Raw genomic sequence first — 22,065 nt, forward strand, 5'->3', positions numbered from 1 at the left:
GTGGCTGCAGCATCTGGAAACCCTTTAGCTTATTATTAAATTTCCTCAGTTACTGAAAACTTTTATGAAATATGTATGGAAGATAATGAGTTAAAATTAGAAGCCTTTGTCTAACAGTCTGTAAAAGACAAGTGGCTTGGTGAGGTCTTAAGATTTAGACTAAAACCTTTTTTCTTGTTTGCCTTTTGTGTGTATGTGGTATACGTTCGTTCACTCAGACAGGCAGGAATGGAAGCCAGAGATTGATGTGGGAAGATTTTCCTTAGTGACTTCTTCACCTTACTGTTTGAAACAGGGTCTCTAACAAAGCAGACACTTGCCTTTCAGGTAGGCCAGCTGGTAGCTGGTGCTGCTGCCCAGCCCCGCCATCCCCACTACCCTGTGCCCAGCAGGGAGCTTCCAGAGTACACTGCTGCCTCTGACTGTTACGTAGGCCCTGGGTTCTGAATACCTTGAGCACGTTGCCCACTGAGCCCTCTCCTTGGTACTCAAGTTTGTCTATTTCCACTCAGTCCCCCCTTTTTTCCCTTACAGCCATAGCTGGTCTAGAACTCAGACATGAGAAGCCTCCTTATAGCCTCCTCAGTGCTGAGATTAAAGGTGCATATGTACCACCACACCTCCTGGCTGTTCCTCGAGTCATTTTTCATAAAAATATACTCCCTGTGACTGATTCTAGTTTCAGACGTTTCACACAGGAAAATTTTGGGAACAAATTAAATCCATTCAGATGACATCTTGTCATTGTGGTTGGATCATCTGTACTATATTGAGTAAGTGATACTAAGTTTGTAAAAAGAAAATGCCCCACTTTATTAGGTTTAAAATAGAAGCTGATGTTACTCTTTTTTTTTTTTTTTTGGATTTAATAGCATTGCTTTTCATTGTGCTTTACCTATTTTTAAATGTAGTTTGTTTTTTCTCAGTGTGTGTGTGTGTGTTTGTGTCTGTGTGATGTTTAGAACTGAGTGTAGGCATCCCTGCCTCCTCTCCAGTTTACCGTGGGAACATTAGGATTGCATTCACACACCAGCACACCTGTTAACCACATGGGTGCTGAGGATGGGGCTCAGGGTCTCACACTTGCACAGCAAGAGCTTCACTCGATGAGCCATCTCCTAGTTCTTTAATGCAATTATAGTTTGATAATGCATTTCACTGCTTTTTTGATGAGTGATCTACTCTTTTCAAATATATGTTTTCAAAGAAAAAAATGCCAAAGTTATTGATGTAATGAAGAACAAGAGGGTCTGTTTTCTAGTTGACTTTATTTACCCAGATAATCAATTTATTGCCTGTCTCATCAGAGATGTCTAAGGTGTTCTGCTGAAAAGAGTATAGAGAGTAAAGAAAAACATAACATGTGATTTCAGCGCTCGGGATCATGTCAGTCCCTGGTACCTGCTGAGCGTTGTTCTACCACAGAGCTGGACCCAGAGCCCAAAAAGTGATCTTTGAGTTCTTCTTTATCTCTGCTCATTTTAATTATTTAGTCTTTTCATATCATTTATTCCGAAGTATATTGAAGTACCTACTGTGCCAGTGGTGCTCTCAGTACCTAGGAGAAAATAGGCACTCTGTTCTTTCTGTTTAGCTGTGTTCTCTGTGCAACTCAGGTGACAGTGAACACAGCTTATACACATGGTTAAGGCTTAGCTATAAGCATAGAATGCAGGGTACGGGATTGTCAGACTAGTGGGAAGGGAATCTTCAGGAAAATTAGCCTCGTCTTAGGGTGGCCAAGGTTCTAAGAAGAGAGGTTTCCGTCCAGCAGCATCTCAGTTGAAGGAATGAGTAGAGGGCTGAACTAGAGCATACCACATGGTCTTAGTTAGGGCTGTACTGCTGTGAACAGACAACTATGACCTAGGCAAGTCTTATAAGGGACTTTTGGATTTGGTTTTTTGAGACAGGGTTTCTCTGTGTAACCCTGGCTGTCCTGGAACTCACTCTGTAGACCAGGCTGGCCTCAAACTCAGAAATCTGCCTGTCTCTGCCTCCCAGAGTGCTGGGATTACAGGCGAGGGCCACCACCGCCCGACTTATAAGGGACGTTTAATTGGAGCTGACTTACAGGTTCAGAGGCTCAGTCCATTATCATCAAGGCAGGAAGCATGGTAGTGTCCAGGCAAGCATGGTGCAGACAAAGCTGAGAGTTCTACATCTTCATCTGAAGGCTGCTAGCAGAATACTGGCTTCTAGGCAACAAGGATGAGGGTCTTAAAGCCCACACCCATAGTGACGCACCTACTCCAACAAGGCCACACCTACTCCAACAAGTCTATACCTTCTAATAGTGCCACTCCTGGGCTGAGCATATACAAACCATCACAAGAATGATCAAGGGACAGGACCAATGCGTGTGGAGTAGAGTGAGCAGAAGAAAGAATGGTAGTTGGTGGTGAGGACCACTACAAAGTTTAGAGCATGATGGAGACTCATGGCATGGTGAATTAGAGAAGTGACATCACATGACTTTTCTTATTGAAGAAATTGTTCTGGTAACCATTTGATGTAATAATCTTTTATTCTCCTGATGTAATTCTGGTTTTGGAGGTTTATTGCTTTAGTCTGCTAACTTAGGCTTAGCCCTGGAAGCTTCTAGCCTCCACACAATCTAATCTAGGCCTAGAATGTTTTCAGCTTGAGACTAATGCTGAAGAAGCTCACCCTTTAATGCTCTCTCTGAACTTTGGCAGGATGGTTCAACGCATCTGTTCTGGCTCAAAACTCCTCTCCATGCTGACTGATTCAAACTCACTTCTCTCTCACCCCCTGACTTTTTGCTCTGCTTGGCTTCAGACTAACTCTAGCAATCTGCTTTAATCATCTGGCTCCTCCTCATTCTCTGACTTGTTCTGTCTTCACCTGTGTCTAGCTTGTTCCAACGCTGCAACCTGTCTCTGTACATCTGTCCCAGTAAAACTGGCTCCTTTCTTCACTACTCCCTCTTATAGCTTCCCTTTCCTCTCTCCTCGAGAGAGTTGGGTACATCCTATCCTATCAAATCTTCCTGATTTGTCATTTGCCTTCTACTCAATTAGACATCACTTTGAAACATGGCTGCTTTCTTCTACAAATGAACTTCCCTTCATTGTTTAGGATTAAAAGGGTACGAAGGGTATGTCTATATTCCAGGCAGGGGGTGATAAAATATATGCCAAGGGCTAAGCCTCACCACAAGTAGAAACAGGGTTTGTTTTTGTTTTTTTTTTCCAGTAAATAACAATCTCACAGTGTGCTCAAATATCCTGCAACATTTTAGAAATAGAACATAGCAGTTGAAGGAAGTGGAAAAGTGTCTTGTAGAACCTAAGCCGTGAATGGTGGTGCTTCTGAGGCAGGTACACAGTAGAAGAGCAGTTTGATTTGGGTTATATTAAAAGGACAGGCAACCGGATTACATCTCTGCCAACAGTTCCATCCATTAAGATGTTTATGGATTTCTTTTTGTTTGAATTTGCATATGTGTGTATATGTACCATATACATGCCTGGTACTTATGGAGGACAGAAGAGCGTTGAGAGTTTTGAAATTAGGCTTAGAGATGATTGTAAACCACCATGGGAACTGAACCCAGGTCCTCAGCAAGAGAGAAATTATGTAATTTCTATGTACACAAACTGTGTATATGTGTACACATGAGTATACACTGCTACTTCCTTTGGTTGTCAAGAAGGCTCTTTGTCACATATGTCACAAGGAGCATAGAGATTGATTGTGTTACACCCAGAAAATACTTCAGTCATCCTGAATACTAAGCATTATGCTAAATGCCAGAGCTATAAATAAAAGAATGTAGTCTGTCAGGTTTTCTTGATTTGTTTCCTCTCTTAGGCCTCTGACCTATTAAACATATCAGGTTAATCCCAGATTTCTCCACCTCCTGTATTCTCCTCTTTATGCTACTCAGCATATTCTCCTTGTTATTTATTGTAAATTGAAAATTATACATTTGATGGAAATATTTGTATATGGTATTGTTGAGAGGCTCTCCATGTTGATATGGTGGATACCCCCTTAATGTCAACATTTGGGAAGCAGAGGCAAAGGTAGGTGGAGCTCTGAGTTTGAGATCAGCCTGGTCTACAGTGATGAGTTCCAGGCCAAAATTTGAGACTCTCCATAATATTGAAGTTACATATTAAAATACCACTTGAAAAGATGTGCGAGAAGTTCAGTGGCAATTAAACATGCAGAGGGGAGGGAGCACACGATTTCCATCCCTCACTTGTCTCCACTGTGACGCAAGCATTGAGGACTGAGCTAGAGCACGCAGCATGGTCAAGGGTGTCATGCGCACATTTCACTGCTTCATCACCCACCTGTCCCTTCCTGGGGCAGCCTACTGCACTTGAAATAAAGTCTGTTCTTCCTGCTGTAACCATGACTGCGCTCTTCTGGCTTCTACTTTGAACAATTCCTTTTTTCACAAGCCAAGTTCTAAGTGAGCTATCCTGCAGTTGTAAAGTTTCGGCCTTCATACAGCCTTTGTCCTGTTGTCCTGCTGTGGGCCGTGTGCAGTGATTGGCTCTCATCTCAGCTTTCTCTCTTCAGAAAAGCTTTCCCTGCCTGCATAAGCCGTCAGCTCACTGCTGTGCACCACAGCATCAGCCCTGAAAGCTCAACAGTGTTGTCTAAAATTTCTAAAATTGTGTGCAGCAGATATTAATCCATAATGGTTGATAGATTAATTTTAAAATTTAATTGGTAATTATTTGAGTGATAAAATTACAGGGTATATTTATTTTATTTCAGTACAAGTCATTTTTTTAAACTAGGTTGCCTTTTGCAGAGATATGTAAGTTTTCTTATCTGCGTAACCTTTTTGATTGCAAATACTCAAAAGAACTCCTTCCTCCCTGCTCAGACTTAGTGGATACTTACTAGAATTTTTAAGCTCATATAGTTTCGATGATGCATCTCTTATACGCTTACTCTCCTATAAATGAAGAACCTGGAAGCTAAGGAGGCTGTGGTTTTAGGAATCACATAGATTAATGATTTGTTGCCTGTCATAAAATAATCTAACAAAAACAACGAAAGGGGAAAAGGGCTTACTCTCCACGTGGCAGGGAGCATGAGGCTGGAACCTGGAGCAGCTTGAGATGGATCCACAGCCAGGAGCAGGGAGGAAGGCTCATGTAGTTACTCAGTTCTCTTTCATCGTGTACACAGTCCAGAACCCCAGCCAGAGAGTGACACCACCTTCACAGGTCTTCCCAAGGAATGCTAGGTTCAGTCAAGTTTGACAGTTAACACGGTCTTCACAAATAGTAATTCCAGGGTTTTAACTTAGAATATCTTCAGCAAGAGTATGTATGTATGTAAACTATAAACTATAAACTCGGCATGAGTTTTTATAGTTCAGCTCCTTTTGAGTTTTTGTCATTTATTGCCTAGCAATTCTGCTTTGGCTTTTGAAACTCTGGTGAGCATTGTTGTAGTAAATATTTAATCTCAATCAAGGGTTTCTGCCCCACCTTTGATTATTCAGTTCCCAGATAAAAGACACAACCTTTATATTTATAATAAGACTTTATAGCACTAGAACTAGGCAGTTAGCTACCTTCTAAGCTAGTAGAATATACTTCTTTATCAATAACCCTGAGTTCAAACTTGGCATGTGAGGACTGGAGAGATGGGTCAGTGGTTGAGTTCTGACTGCTCTTCCAGGGGTCCTGAGTTCAATTCCCACAACCATCTGTAATAGAATCTGATGCCCTCTTCTGGTATGTCTGAAGAGTGTACTCATGTACGTAAAATAAAATTAAAAAACAAAACAAACGAAAAAAAAAAAAACTTGCCGGGGCTGGAGAAATGGCTCAGTGTATAAGAGCACTGACTGCTCTTCTGAAAGTCCTGAGTTCAAATCCCAGCAACCACATGGTGGCGCACAACCATCCCTTATGAGATCTGATGCCCTCTTCTGGGGTCTCTGAAGGCAGCTACAGTGTACTTGCATATAATAAATAAATAGATCTTAAAAAAAAAAAAAAAAAAAGAACTTGCCATGTTCCGTCTGGGAAACTCTTTAACTCCAGTTGGCCGGCCCTCATGGCCTGCCCTCTCTCCATCTTCACTCTCTCTTGGTGGTCTCCTGCCCAGAAACCAAAATCTCTGCTTATCTCTCTTCTTCCCAATTATAGTTTGTAGGCAATTTCATTCATCAATCAGGGATAACTTAGGGGGTAAGGTTACACTGTGTCTCTTGAGTCTATAAACGGAGTCTCTCATCTCTAGGGGCAACCAGGTCTTGGGGGCTAGTATTTTTAGCATTACAACACATAGCAAAAGACCTCAACAGAGCACAGAGAAGAAGATTTAGTTTTGAGAAAGTTGCCGGCTACGTGATTCAGTGAGTACAGATGCTTGCCAGGGCAGGCTAAGTTCAGTCCCAGAGTGTGCGCTAGCTGCACAGAATCGCTCTCTGATCGCTGTAGTTGGGTCAGAGAGCATTGGTGCCCCCTGCTGTGTTAGTGATAGTAATAACATTAATAATAGTTAATAATGAAGTGGGTTTTTAATTTTAAAAAAGGTTTGTGTGTATCTTAGGTTTGTGAGACTATGACAGCTTTTATTTCTGGACAAACAAAGTAAGTTGAGAAGTTACATTAAAAAAAAAAAAAAAAAGCAAGTGGCTAGAAGTTAAGGACACTTTCTGTCCTTGTAGAGAACCCAAGTTTGGTTCCTAACATCCAAGGGCAGGTGATTTACAGCCATCTCTAATTCCAGTTCCAGGAGTTCTGACACTTCTGGCCTCTGCAGACACACACACACACACACACACACACACACACACACACTTTAAAAATAATAAAAGTAGCTAGGTGTGGTGCTCATGCCTGTAGTCCTGCACTTGGGAGGCAGAAGCAGGTGGTTCTCTGAGCTCAAGGCCAGCCTTGTCTACAGAGCAAGTTCTAAGACACCCAGGGCCACAGAAAAAGCCTGTCTCAAAACAACAATAATAATAAATCTTGAAATAATAACAAGAAGGAATTATAAAAAGATATGAGCATGTGTCCCTTCACTGGTGTGTCCCTCCTGCATCTGTCTTGAGAGAGCCCTTCTATGCCTCATTGAGGAGGTTACACTCCTAACTAGTAGGTATTGAGTTTCAGAGCTGACTAATGACTGGGAGCATTTCCCTAGTGGTAAACTTTGAAGGAAATGGTGTTGGAGAGAGGTGGCTATCAAGAAGATTGTCAGTCTGTAGACTGGTTCTAAGGAGAACAGGATTTGAATGAGATAAGAATTAGAAGGAAGAGTCTAGACTGAAGTCGAGAGATTGCATTCTCAGGTGAAATTTGGTGGCAGATTTTATATATGAATAAAGGTGGTGTTTGTTTTTTGTTAATATTGCAGTGAACCTAAAGCCTCCTACATACTAGACAAGGATCCTATCATTGATAAGAAACAAATTAAAGTTGAGTGGGAGGCACATAAGCTTGGTTAGAACATTATATCTGAAATGTCTGTTAGATCGTTTAGAAGTAGAGATTTGTGGCCAACAGAGGAGGTTCTTCATTGTGGCATATAGAAGTTTAAAGCCATGGGAAAGGATGAGATGCATCAAAGAGAATGGGTTAATAAAGGAGATTGGCAGTATTTTTTTTTTTTTTGTTTTTTGTTTTTTTTTTGTTTTTTTTTTTTTGTTTGTTTTTGTTTTTTTTCGAGACAGGGTTTCTCTGTAGCTCTGGCTGTCCTGGAACTCACTCTGTAGAACCAGGCTGGCCTCGAACTCAGAAATCCACCTGCCTCTGCCTCCCAAGTGCTGGGATTAAAGGCGTGCGCCACCACTGCCCGGCTGGAGATTGGCAGTATTATCCTGAAGAAGTGGTAGAAAAGGAGCCAAATACATGGGTCCTGGAAAGTCTCAGCCAAGGAGACTACTCACTGTGTATGTCTACAGATGAGTCTAACAGAAGAGGAGTATCTCGTAGGACATATGCAGTTCAGCAGTCATGTGAGGTTTTAGTATTAGTGCCTTATTGCCTCTGCTTGGCAATAACTGATGATCAGACTGGTATTTAAATTAAAACCTTAGAGTGGAAGGCTCGAGAGAGTACTCTTTAAGAGTGCTTGCTGCTCTTGTAGAAGACTGAAATCTGGCTTCCAGCACCCATATGTGGTGGTTCAAAACTGCCTATAACTCCAGCTCCAGGGGATCCAGTACTTCTGGCTTCCATGAAATTCTGTACTCAACATGCACAGACAAATAATAACAAATAAGTAAATCTTTTTTGTTGTTTTTTGAGACAGGATCTTTTGTAGCTTTGGATGTCTTGGAACTCACTATGTATGTAGACCAGGCCAGCTTTAAATTCAAACCCATCTGCCTCAGCCAAGTGCTGAGATTAAAGCTGTACTACCACTGCCTAGCATTTTTTTTTTTAAGAAAAAACTTAAAAAAAAAAAAAAATGGAGCAGCCAGAGAAAGGACCCAAGGAGCTGAAAAGGTTTGCAGCCCCACAGGAGGAACAATAATATGTACCAACCAGTACCCCCAGAACTCCCAGGGACTAAAACACCAACCAAAGAGTATACATGGAGGGGGACCCATGGCTCCAGCTACATATGTAGCAGAAGATGACCATTTTAGATGTCAATGAGAGGAGAGGGCATTGGTCCTGTGAAGGCTCGAATGCCTCAGAGTAGGGGAATGTCAGTCAGGAAAGTGAGAAGGAGGGGGGGGTTGGTGAGCAGAGGGAGGGGGGAGGGGATAGCAGCTTTTCAGAGGGGTAACGAGGAAAGGGGATACCATTTGAAATGTAAACAAAGCAAAATATTTAATAAATTAAATCTACAATAAACTATAACAATTGGTAAAATTTAAATAAAAAACCTCAGTGATAAAAAGTATTGAAGAAGGAAGATCTTGATTTTGTATCTTTCATAAATGGTAGGTCTAGGCTCATCTCTGTTAATGAACCTTAAGAATTGATCTACTGGGGCTTAAGAGATGGTTCAGGAGTGAAGGCATTTGTGCCAAACCTGACACGCTTTTTTCAGTTCTCAGGTCACACGTGCTGAAGGAAAGAACCATTCCTCTAAGTTGTCCTCTGACTTCTACACTTACACATTCTCACCAACCCCAATCAATCCGTCAATCAATGAAAAAATGAATGAATATTTCCTTTCTTTAAATAAATGAACACATAAAATGTTTATTTAAAGAAAGGAAATAATTCAAAGGAATCCTTTACACTAAAGACCTGTCAGTCTCCTGATGTGTTGGTAGATTCTTCTACCAAACCATTATATTGATTAAGGTTTTTGTTTGTTTTCAATGTTTGCTTCAAGTCTAATATTAGCTTCCTGCATCTGGTGAGAAAAGTAGAAGAAAACTCCAGCCCTCTGAAACAGCTCTTCAGAAGCATTTTTAAATCACAGTTTTCACAAAGTTATAAACACTTTGTTATGGAAGCAATGCATATTTATGTAGCATGTTCTAAAAACATTTGTAATGTAAGATTATATTTGAATTCCATATTCATTTTGGCTTTATTTACTAGGTTTCATGTTTTCACAAGCTATGAAGAAGTGGGTGCAAGGAAATACTGATGAGGTAAGTCTTTAGTAAAATCTTATAGAAGCAGAAGGCTACCCTTGTCTAAGGAAGGCTCCCCATTCTCTGCTTTTGGTTCCTTGTAATGCAGTTCACATCCGTGTTCTCTGGTTGTAACAAGAAATGTTCTTGTAGCCTTTAGTTATTGCCTGCTGTGATCAGTAAAAGTATCTTCAATTCAGAGACTATGGCCACTGAGACATAAATCTAGGCTCAGGTTACCATAACACACCACCAGGTCATGAGTGCAGAGACAAGCTGAGAGACTTTCTTGCCATTTTAGGTTGAGGAAGCTTGCTTTGGATTAGTTAAGTATATTGAAAGATGAGAGTGAAAAAACAAATGTGTGGCTTTTGACCATCAAACATAGAAAGTAGTTGTGATGTTGGCTATTCAATAGCTGACCCTGAAAGACAGTGAATGTCGTGTATATATCATAGAGGTACCCAGATTCTTGGGCATATTGGAAGGTGCTTTTTATCCAGTGGTAAGCATGGTTAGAAGACCAACTATATGTATATTGATCCTCCAGATGAATGGTCATTATCAACAGTTAGAATTACTTCTTTCAGGCCCAAGAAGAGCTAGCTTGGAAGATTGCAAAAATGATAGTGAGTGATGTTATGCAGCAAGCACACCATGATCAACCACTAGAGAAATCTACAAAGGTAAGGATTACTTCTAGTCTGACCTAGCCTTTTGTTGGTGTTGTTTGTTTGAGACAGGGTTGCAGTGTAGCCTGGGCTAGCCTCAAAGTCTTGTGGCCAGTTCACCTGGACCTTCTGATCCTCCCACTTCCACCTCCTAACAGCTGGAATTATTGTATAATGCTCACGAGCAACCCTTGGGCATTGGGAATGTTAGGCAAACCCTTTAACAACCGAACTGTATATCTGCCCTTGATCTGCTTTTGTAAAACAAGTCAGTAACACACACACACATACACACACACACTCTTTGAGTGTTTAGTAATAAAAAAAGAGGATCTGGAGTTAGGACTCTGCAGTTAAGAGTGTATTCTGCTCTTACACAGGACCAAAATTTGGTTCCCTACATTGACAGCCATCTATAACACGTTGATCTAATGCCTGTGGTTTCCTCAGCTACCTGCACTCTCACACACATTTGACATCAGAATCCTTCTATATCTGCCTCTGAAGAACTAACTGCTATAGAAAGTACCTTTCTCATCATAAGGCACTATAAGACTGATGAACTAAGTGCAAACTTTCTAGATCATAGACATTGGGCATGTGGGACTGTATAATCCCTGAAAAGAGTGGGACTGAAGTGAGCCCTAGTGCACTTTTGAGAGTTGGCTTCTAAAATAGAGAGAGCCCAGGATTTGCTGAACTGAAAAATCAGAAGGAAAAATTTGAGAAGAAAAGCTTGATGCAGTTATTTATAGCAGTTATGAGACAGAACATCAGAAAAGAAGATACTGTCCAGAAAATAAAAGGCACAGAGATACTTGGGGAGGGCCTCAAGACCTTGGCCTGGCCAGAAACCAGTCTCCATAAATGTGAAAGAAAATGCTTATCTCTAAGGACAAACCCAAAAAAGTTTGCCAAATGATGCCTGAATGACAGGGCTAGGAGTAGTTGACGTTAACACAAAGGATACAGAACAGTGGGGACTTGTGTCTTAATACTTGAGCTAAGTAATCCCTAATAGACCTCAACAAAATTTAAAAGTTGTTTGGAAGAATCAGGCTAATCTCTAAGTAACAAGTATATGCTAAAACAAAAGCTAGTCCTCTTTAATGGACCATAAGTAAAGGTGGAGAGAGAGGGCTGAATGACACAGTTGTCCTGAGCTCCACAGTCTGGTGTAGCAGATTAACCACCTGCACAGGGGCATGCAGGCTCAAAAATATAAGGAATGAAAGTTTACAAGAATGTTAAGGCAAACAACTTAATGGGGAGAAACAGAAGATAGGTTTAGAGGTGAAAAATAACCCTGAATGAAATCATTTGCATTTAGGAACTACAAGAAAAAGTTCATTGAAAAGCATGTAAACTCATGCATGAAGACAAACACAAAAAGACTGGAAATGTAAAACAATAAATAAATAAATAAAAATAATGCTATTGGATGATGTGATACCATCTAACAAACATTTGAAGCACAAATGCAGAAAAAAATAACCTGAAAAAATAATTATTACAGAATACATGAAGAAATAATGATCAAAAAGTTCCAGGTTTAATGAATATTATAAATCTATATATACGGAAGCAATATAAATATAAACAAAATACTAGAACATATAACATAAATTCTGGATTCTAGTAATAAAAAGGATATTTAAAATAGTTGGAGGTGTATTACATGTATAGATAAGGACAGCAATCATCTTGTTAAACCTTAAGCAAGCCAGAAGATCCTGTGTTTCAAAATTGCATAATAAGTAAAAGTCAACAAGAAGGTTTCTTTTGATACGTGAAGTTAAGATAAAGGAATTTTTATAAGCCAAACAAAACTTGAAAGAATTCAGTCCTAGTGACCAAACAGCTGAAATCAATCCTAAGAAGGTTCTTTTAAACCAGGTGTGACGGTAAAACCTATAATCTTAGTTCTTAGGAACCTGAAGGTGGAGGAGGGTCATGAATTTAAAACCAACCCGTGCTGTATATAGGGAGCTCAAAGAATGTCTGGCCACATAATATTCTCTCTAAAAAAACAAGACAAACAATCCAACAAGGTTTATTTATTTTAATTGAAAAAATTTTTAACACTTACTGGATGAATTTTTTGAGATAGAGTCTCTCTCTGTATCCCAGGCTATCCTTGAATTCATAATACTCTTCCAACTTTAGCTTTTGTTAGTATGAGGATTATATTCATGAGTTACCACTTCCAACTGTATGCCCATTGGGGGGGCATGAAAATTTTCAACTATTCCTGTACTTCACATTTAAGCAAAAAGACATCATGCAAAACTATATTCATAAGGGTCCTTTGCTTATCAAGCACAGGGTCTCAGGCATGCTAAATGAGTGTTATTCCCTAAACTGTGTGTATCCTGGCCTAGGAAAGCATCCTATGATGTCCTCAGCGGCTTGGATGTTTTGAATTTGATATAGGTCCAGCATCCATCTTGCCCTGCCAGTTGTTAGCTGGCCTTTTCAGCAGTCTTAAAACCAGAGCTTGTTGAAACTGTGAACTGGTTCACTCAGCTGGTTCAGATCAAAGTCCCACTCACTCTTCTAAAGTACAGTCCCTTTTTTGTTTAAGAGTAGTAATTTCTGTCTAACTCAGAATAGTAAAGATCGAGTTAAAGGTGTCTAAAGAAGTACAATGTAGTTACTGTTGTGATTCTCCATCATTGTGCCAATGATCAAATTTAGGAAGATAAGGAAATGTTTAGAGCCATTTGGAACCTAGATGTTTACAATTCATGCTCTTCATTTGAGCATTGTGTGCTCATATCTTATTGCCATTTGCTTTTTATTATTAGGATTAAAAAAAATGCAAGTGGAGATGGTGTGGGGAAGAGAGAGACTGAGCTTCCCAGACCTTGTCTCTAAGGTGTTGAGCTGTCTTTACTTTCTCACAGAATAAGTAGTGCACTGGTATAGAACAAAATAAAAAACCAGAACAACTGGGGAAGCAGAGAGGGTGGGAAGAGTATGTCGGGGGAGGGGGGCGAGGGTGTGTGTGCATGCGCTCCAAGCTTCTCAGGGCCTCCTGAATGCTCTACTGTAGAGTGTATTTGGGCACTATCTCATGTCATTACTGAGTTTTTTTGTTTTGTTTTGTTTTTTAATTCTTTTTTTTATATTCTTTATTTACATTTCAAGTGAGTTTCCCTTTCCTGTATCCCCCCTCCCTGAAAGTCCCATAAGCCCTCTTCCCTTCTCGTTCCCCAATCTACCCCTTCCCACTTCCCTGCCCTGGTATTCCCTGACACTGCTGCACTGAGCTTTTCCAGGACCGGGGGCCAATCCTTCCTTCTTCTTGGGCATCATTTGATATGTGCATATTACTGAGTTTATAAAAGGTTTGTTACTGAGTTCCAGGACAGCCAAGGCTACACAGAGAAAACTTGTCTCCCCCCCCCAAAAAAAAACAACAAAAAAACCCCGAAATCCTTATGAGTCTCCTGGCTTATTTAAGTTATGTAGTGATTTTGTCGGAGGCAGTGTGTTATTCAGTATCTACATGTGTGTCTTTACCTTCTCAAATGAGTTCACTAAGGTTGAATGAGTCCTACAAGTAGAACCTCATCAAAAAATAAAAATATCAGGCTGGAGAGATGGCTCAGCAGTTAAGACCACTGACTGCTCTTCCAGAGGATCCTGGTTCAATTCCCGGTACCCATGTGACAGCTCACAGCTGTTTATAACTCCAGTTCCAAGGGATCCTTACACAAACATACATATAGGTAAAACATCAGTGTACATAAATAAATTTCTTTTTAAAAATGAGAACATGGACAGACATAGAGATTACTTAACTGTAAAGTGCTTTGGATTAGATTTGAACCCTAGAACCCATATTAAAAAGCCAGCCTCAGTGACATTTGCTTGTAACCTGGTGCTTTCAGGAAAAGTCCTAGGGTATCACTTCATTGCTAAGCTCCAGGGCAGTTAGAGTCCCTGTCTTAAAAAACACAAAGTGGACAGCCCTGAAGAATGTCACCCACAGTTCACCGTTGGTTTCTACATGATGTGCACACAAGTGCACATACAAATACATGAATGCACATGCAAATACATGAACACAAACATAGAAAAGGGAATGGTTTCGTTCTGCTAACCATTGTCCAAACAGAAAAATAAAACCAGTGCTGGAAAGATGGCTCAGTGGTTAAGAGTTCTGACTGCTCTTCCAGAGGTCCTGAGTTCAAATCCCAGCAACCACATGGTGGCTCACAACCATCTGTAATGGGATCTGATGCCCTCTTCTGCTCTGTAATAAACCAAGTTCTTAGCTTCTTGTTTTTTGTTTTGTTGTTGTTGTTTTAGATTTGGTTTTTTCGAGGCAGGGTTTCTCTGTGTAACCCTGGCTGTCCTGGAACTCACTCTGTAGACCAGGCTGGCCTTAAACTCAGAAATCCGCTTGCCTCTGCCTCCCAGAGTACTGGGATTATAGGCGTGCGCCACCACTGCCTGGCTAGTTCTTAGCTTCTTTAAGCTCCTGTTAACTCAGGAATATCTCAGGATAATTAATACTTTGCCTCACAAAAATACACTCTGCTGTGCCCTAAGCTCTGTCACACAGGAAGCCCTGTGTACTGCTGGGCATTTTTAATTTATGCTGATAGTATGTCACCTACTCCAGGAATGTACCTTACCTTTTTCTTTTTCTTTTTTCCCCAGCTATGACTCAAAAGCAGAAATAAGGAAATCTGATTTTGAAAAAATAAGAACTTTCCCCTTTGGTTGGATTCCTCAACACAGCCGATGAAAACGGAGCGCTGCATTTCTTTTCACTGCTAGATCATTGTTGTTTCCAGAAAAGAATGGGAGACAGTCTGAGAGCGGTTGTTCAGTGTAGACATAGATGACACACATGATGGTAACACAGTGAGTCCTGAGATACGAAGTGGTGTTGGTGACATTACTAGACTGTTAGTTTTCCGGCGGCCATACCCACTGGTATAGACGGGGACCACATGCTTACAGCAGATTCCTTCCTTAGCTGTGTCAGAAAGCATGACAGAGGTGCTTCTATCTTGTCTCCTAGAGGTCACAGGTGAGTCAGTCCTGTCTAGAGTGAGCATTTCCAAGTGGCAATGTGGGCCAGCAGCCTGTGGAGCAGAGGACAATTCCTTGTGTAGTCTTCCTTCACTGAAGCATTAATTTAGAAAGCTGGCAAGTCGTAGGTCAAGCCTCAGTGATGTTTCTCTTCACTGACAGAACACACTATTCACATTTCTTTCACTCCTGAGATGATACATCCTTAAAGCTAGTCTTTCCTCCGCTGACAGAAGGGCAAATTTAGTTTACTTTGAGCATCAAGACCCATTCCTCTGTAGGAATGCTATGCTCCAGATGCTTCATTCCCTCTTCAGAATACACATGGAAAAAAATGATCACTCCAGTTTTTCCCATGTGGTACTTAAAACACATTTACAAATTCGATTTTATTTTTTAATAAGGTGGGGACAGAGCACTCCCTTTAGAGTGTCTCCCCAGTTCTTCACTGTGAGTGGGAAATGTGCAGGTGCCTTTTCCCTTTCTGTCTTCAGACAGTAGGAGACTCACTCGCTGCCCTTCTGCTGAGTTGGCTTTGCACCTGTGGCACAGCCGTTGGCGGGGCCACCCGGTTGGCAAGCACACTCCCCTGGCCGGCCACATGGCATCAGTGCTTCCTTGTGTGTAACAGTTTAGAGAGAAAGGGCGTTTTCTTAGGTATTACTGCTTTTGCTCAGAATTTGTAAAAGTATATATATATATATATATGTATGTATATATATATATACATATGTATATACACATATATAAAATTAATAATCACCTCTGTCCTTGGGAAAGTCTTTAATGAACAGAAAATTTATTTCATTGCAATATTGATTGTATAGAGGCACACTGTTCAACAGAAGAAGCAAAAAGGCTGTGTATAAGTTTTTGGTACTATGTACCATCTCTGTTATTCTGAAGTATTCATGTACTTAAACCATATTCTATTTAATTGTGTTTGATTTTAAATATATATATATATATGAATTATATTTAAAATGGTGTCAACTTCCTACTTTCAGGGCATTTATGGCTCTCCTATTAAAATATATTGACCCTTCCTAATATTTCCACTTGTTTTACAAAATTCCAGACCATGGTCCCCTCCTGGACATAGCCTTGTGTTTGGGTATAGACATAGACACGAGATTTTAATTAGTATATGTGCTGTTGTGGCTTATTCTGTTCTTTTAACAAAGTATTTCTGCCCATTTCACATTGCTTCAAACTTTAAGTGAAAAGCAACAACAATCATAGAGTAAAATGTGATTCTGAGTGTCCCCTGCCTTTGCATGTTTTAGAGTAAAAAATTCTGTAATGCTCTTGGCTATTTAAATTAGTGGGTTTTTAAAAAGTACTTTCTAGTGATTTCTTTGTGTATTTTGTGCTTCTGAGGTCAAGATGTCAGTATTTGTAAGCTATGTCTAAGGGGAAAGAGCAAATCTGAGATTGGTTTTATTTTCTGCTCTGCCTACTGTGAGATACAGGAGCAGAGGGACCCAAAGCGATTAAGACCAATCTTATGTTAGATCCTTGCACTCATTTAAAATTAGCACAAGATTCACCTAACATTGATCACCCACCCACCATGTTCCAGGCTCTATATATCCACAAAATGATTCCAACAGGGTTTTTAAGTCTAAGGAAGCAGTTAAACTTCTTATTATTCCATTGTTGTCAGCTAGCGGTTTGTTAAAAGTCAACCTACTAAGGAGAAAGTGACAGCACTGTAATTTGGTTTGTCTTCATCATTCCTACATGAAAATCAGGTGTCAACCACATCCAGTGAAGTGCAGTGAAACAGGAAACAGTCTTTTCTAGTTGGATTCCAGTATCGTTAAGGCTTTTTAGAGATGAAAATAGTTTACACCACTAGAGCTTTTGTTTTCAGCTGTTTGAGACAAGGTTTCACTGTGTAGTTAGTTCAGCTTTAGCCTCCCAAAGTCAGGGATCAGAGACACAGCCTCCATACTGTTTCAGCATCAATAACTAAGCAGCTGATGTAGCAACTGATGTCTCTAAAGGCACTGTCAAGACTCTGCCTGACTCAGCACCCTCAGTGGCCTTTCTTTTTTCACCCTCTTCACTCTTCTCTAGCATGCTAGTTGTTTAAGCCAGGGATGAACTAATTGAAATGCCCAATGATAATTCTGTATCTTGAGGCTTTTGCATGAAGGAGAAAAATCAGTCGCTACTGGAAAGAAGAGATGACCTGGGTACTTCCCCTGGCAGGAGTTAGCACTGGTGAATAGGCCTGAGAGGCAGGAGGCTTTGCTTAGCCTGAAGACTTCTCTGGTCTCCTCATCCAGTTCTGTACCCTTGCCTTGGTTTTCATTCATCCTTAGGGTATACTGAGAATGCATCTGGATTTTGTTTTAACAAGAATCTGAAGTGACTTGTTAGTACATGCAGCAGAAAGGATCTTGATAAAGTACTATCACAGTACTCTAAACATTACGACCATGTGTTCAGCCCATTGTTAATTACTGTGACATTTTGGAGCAGGATTTTTCTGTAGTAAGCCTGCCTTGATCATCTTGTGTATACTGTTGAAATGGAATCCTAACCTCCTGAAACTAAAACACTCAGTTCGTTTACTGAGAAGTTACTCACGCCTTAGAAAGGCCCCTGCTGTATTGCAGGATGGTCACCATCAGAATTCATGCATCCTAGGCCAGGGCTTCTTCATGTTTCCTCATACTCTTACCTAAGAATAAGCTTAATCCCCACTCTTAGCTGTCTACCAACTGAGAAACAGAAGTCATTTCAACAAGGGGGGAGGTGGTGACTCTGAGACCTATGTAGATGTGGAGCACATCTATATCTAGCCCACACCTCTATACCTCGGAGCCATAAAGGATGCTGTAGAACTTGAACAGGATACATTAAACCCCTGTTAAAGATGATACATCAACACCAGAGGAACCTGAGGTTCAGTGGGAGGATACAAAGATCTTGGAGTGGGTTAAAGAGCTGTTTCCCAAGGATGAATGAGAGATGAGGATTCCAACACAGCTTTTCTTCTGGTTTCTGGTTCCAAGACTACGTTTGAATGTGCCTTTAGGCTGGTCCCTAACTGATCCCAAACTGACCTTTGTATCATAGTAAGAATCCCACATACCTAGTCATGAAAGAGGTACTAGCTACCAGGTATGCTGGCACCTATAATCCCAGAACACAGAAGGCTGAGGCAGAAGGATCACAAGTTTGAGGCCAGCTTAGACAAAACCCAGTCTCAAAACTGAAAACAGGTCCTGGAGAAATTGCTTAGCAATGAGAGTGTATACTGCTCTTGTATACTGCTCACTCGCATCTAGCCTTCGTGTGCACCTACATTCACATTGCACATACAGGTGTGTATGTGTGTGTTTTAAATGAAAATAGTTTGTAGCTGAAAGAAACACTTGACCAAGACTTGGCCCTTCAGAGTGGTATAGCTCTAAGTGGTAGCCATTAAAACTCAGCCTGATACCCAGATTTTCCTTTTTCTTGTTTCGCCAAAGAGCAGCCTTTGTTCCTTCTGCTTAACTGCTAGTTTAAGTATGTGAGTGTTTACTCTATATACTATTTATGGTTCTGTGGTAGATGAGAAAATAAGATGACCTTCTAGAACCCTTGGAGTTGCATCTAAAGCATGCTGGGCTGGGTGTTTGTCAGTGGTAGAGTGCATACTTAGCATACATGGGGCTCTCGGTTTCATCCCAGCACCAGTAAATAAAATATGTACTAGTTTTTTGTGGGCTTTTTTGTTTTTTAACTTGGGTGGCCTTTTGAACCCATGATTTAATTCTTCTACTACCTAGAGCCCTATTGGGCGTCACCACTCTTTCATGCCTTCCCAATTTCACCGTTCTGTGAGGATCAGTCACTGTACCATCCCACTTGCCTGCTGTAAGTTTGGGCACTTGGTCACATGTCAAATGGGGCATATAAACAGCTTGTCTGATCAGTAAGGCTGTTTCTGAACAGGACAAAAATAAAGTGTAGGATTGACCTTGACCTCAAAGCTCTTTGCAAAACTTTGAGACATGTTAATTCTTAGAGGCTAGAAATGGGAAGAAGAGTTGTGTAAGTTTATCACACACAGACACTCACACACACACGATATAAAATTTTGACTTTGGAAAAACCTAGCTGGGAATCGAACTAATCCATGGGCTTTGTGAATCTTCCTTATTGATAATAATAGCCAGCATAATTGACCACTTAGGATGTACTGAGCATTATGCCTTAAAAAGGTAAGTACTTTTTTCTTTTTTATGTTAATTGACACTGAAGCTGGAAGAACAAAGGAATCTCTAGGATGGCACAGCCAAGGACAAACCAAGTAGCCTTCTTTCCCACTGCTATAATGGATGCCAGGACTCACTACGAACTAGTATAGCAACTGTCAAAGGGTTAAGAAAAACTTAAGCATCCAGGAACTGGTTGTGCTCCCCTTTAATCTCAGCACTCAGGAGGCAGAGGCAGGTAGATCTCTTGAGTTCAAGGCCAGCCTGGTTTATTCAGTGAGTTCTAGGATAGTCTGGGCTCTATTCCGCAAAGAAAGCCTGTCTCAAAAAAACAAAACTAAATAAATAAAAGAGAAGAAGGAAAAACTTAAGCTGGGTGTGGTGACAGACATCTGTAATCCCAGCTCTTAGGAGGTAGTAACAGAAAGATGTAGTTTAAAATGAATAGCAAGGGCAGCTTGGGCTGTGGAGCCTGTCTTAAGGAAAGGGAGGAAGGGAGGGGAGGGGGGTTCAATCCATACCTTAAAACAGTAGGGCTTTTTTGTTTTTTGAGGTGGTCTTCAAGCACATCAGTCTGGTTTCCAACTTCCTATGTGGAAGAGAGTGATTTAGAACTCCGTTATCTCCTCCTGCCTCCCAAAGTGGTACAGGCATGTACAAACACATTTATGTAATGCTGATGACCAAACTCAGGGCTTTGGGCATGGTAGGCAAGCATTCTCCCAACTGAACTGTATCCCCAGCCTGAAAAGCTCTTTTCTAAAACTTCATTGTGTACCTGAATCTCCAGAGAGACTAGTTAGCACAGAGGCTGCCTAGCTAACCTCCAAGGCATCTGATCTATTAAGTCTGGGTAGAACCTGAGAATTTTCACAGCAGATTATAGCTGCTGCTGGTAAGACTGCAGTTTGAGACTTACTGCCTTAAAATCTTCCCTGCAACTAGGGGAATGAGTATTTCTGTTCTGGTTATTGGGAGTATGATTTAATTACTCTTGATCCCCTGACACCTGTAGTCTCTCACATGTTTATCAAAGCTGAGAACATCCAAACCTCACTCCACAGTCTTTCCTCTGTTTGTCTCAGCCCCTTGGTTCTGGCCACCCTCTGAGGTCCTGCCCATGCTCCCTGGCCTATTGTCCTTTGCCGACCCTCTTTCCATAGACACTGGTGTCTTGTTCTCCCTTTCCTCCTCTCTGTGCATCTTCTCCAGTTCTTCATCTAGCACATACATCCTTAAGACTATTTTGGTTCCGAGCAGTCCAGCAGTTCTGTGGACAGATTTACTACCTTGTCTTCCTTGCAGTCTAGAAAACAAGTATTGACAGTTCAATATAATATGTTTTGAAAGAGGAAGGAGTCTGTTGGAGTTAGGATAGGTGGATTTTTCTATCTTTTCATTCACAAATTTCTGACCAGCCCAGTCATTCTCCAGAATCTGCCTATTCTGCACATTATTCTCTGATCTGGTTTTTCTCACAGTCCTGATGCTCTCAGATCCCCTTACCTACCGAACCAGGACTCGCTCAGCATTGTACAGGAACACCTGCTCCAAGCTGGTGTGACATTCACATTCACAGCCGTACTTGGAAGGCTACCCTTTCTAGTATCTGGCCAGCTCCAAGCTGTTGGGGAATCAAGGGGATATCTCTTGTCTTCCTTCCTCTTCCCAACAGTTTTTGATTCATCATTCCCAACTTTTTTCACAGCTTCATTTGTTCTTGAAGAAACATCACAATCCCTGACTGCCTAACAATCTGGTCTCCACCTCTCACACCCCTGTAACTAACCTTGCCATTTCCTGCTACTGTTAGCCTCTGAAGGCTTCTCACAGTTATAGTCCATGTGAGCCTCAGAAAGGCAAGTTTTGTGCAGTTCTGAGTTTCTCCTACTTGAATGAATTGGAAGCGGGTGCTTTTTTTCTATAAAGGCAGGGCAGAGAGATTTCTCATTATTCCAGGGAAACATCCCCTCACTACTACAAAAGTACATTTGCAAACAAGCCTTTCAAAGAGCTATTTCAAAAGCAATAAGCAAGTGGTTCTGTGGTGAGGATAACAAACACACCCTCAGGGTAAGTCAAGGGTGAGGAGGACAGTTCTAATGTGACACATTGGTCCAGACTCCATAGAAGAGTGTCAGACATACATCTTTAAACTGCTGTAACTCAAACAACTTAGATGCTAGCAAAGGAGATCTACTTCAAGAAACTAGGTCTAGATATCATGAAGATACTGATTCAAAAGATGCTTGTGGAGAATTTGAAGTGAATTGTTACAATGTGAGAACGGGAGAAAAGCAATATTTTGTATTATTGTATTATATATTGTTATTTAAAATAAGCATGTATAATTAAATAAATTAGATATTATAAATAGACATCTGGCTATTTTATTGGTATTTCTGAAAGTTTAAGTATTCACAATTGATACTTATCTACTTTTTAAAAATTTCCCAAACTGGCCAAAGATCTTATTTAAGTTCTAGCATTCGTTTTTATTATAAGACTAGGTAACTAGTCTGGGGTATGGTGGGATATGCCTTTAATCTAAGCACTCATGAGGCAGAGGCAGGCAGAT

General features: G+C 40.7%; 1 protein-coding gene across 2 annotated transcripts in view; it reads left to right on the forward strand.

Annotated features, from left to right (window-relative positions):
• The window catches only part of Akap10 (A-kinase anchoring protein 10), a 63,744-nt gene extending 41,881 nt beyond the window's left edge, over positions 1–21,863 (forward strand). For both annotated transcript variants that reach the window (XM_052197761.1, XM_052197762.1), the window contains 3 exons: positions 9,516–9,568; positions 10,141–10,236; positions 14,893–21,863. In XM_052197761.1, coding sequence (XP_052053721.1) covers positions 9,516–9,568; positions 10,141–10,236; positions 14,893–14,898 — 155 coding nt within the window. In that variant the 3' untranslated portion in view covers positions 14,899–21,863. The remainder of the gene's footprint in view (positions 1–9,515; positions 9,569–10,140; positions 10,237–14,892) is intronic.
• The last annotated feature ends 202 nt before the right edge of the window (positions 21,864–22,065 follow it).

The sequence above is a fragment of the Apodemus sylvaticus genome, chromosome 10, assembly GCF_947179515.1.
Source record: "Apodemus sylvaticus chromosome 10, mApoSyl1.1, whole genome shotgun sequence".
NCBI lineage: Eukaryota > Metazoa > Chordata > Mammalia > Rodentia > Muridae > Apodemus > Apodemus sylvaticus.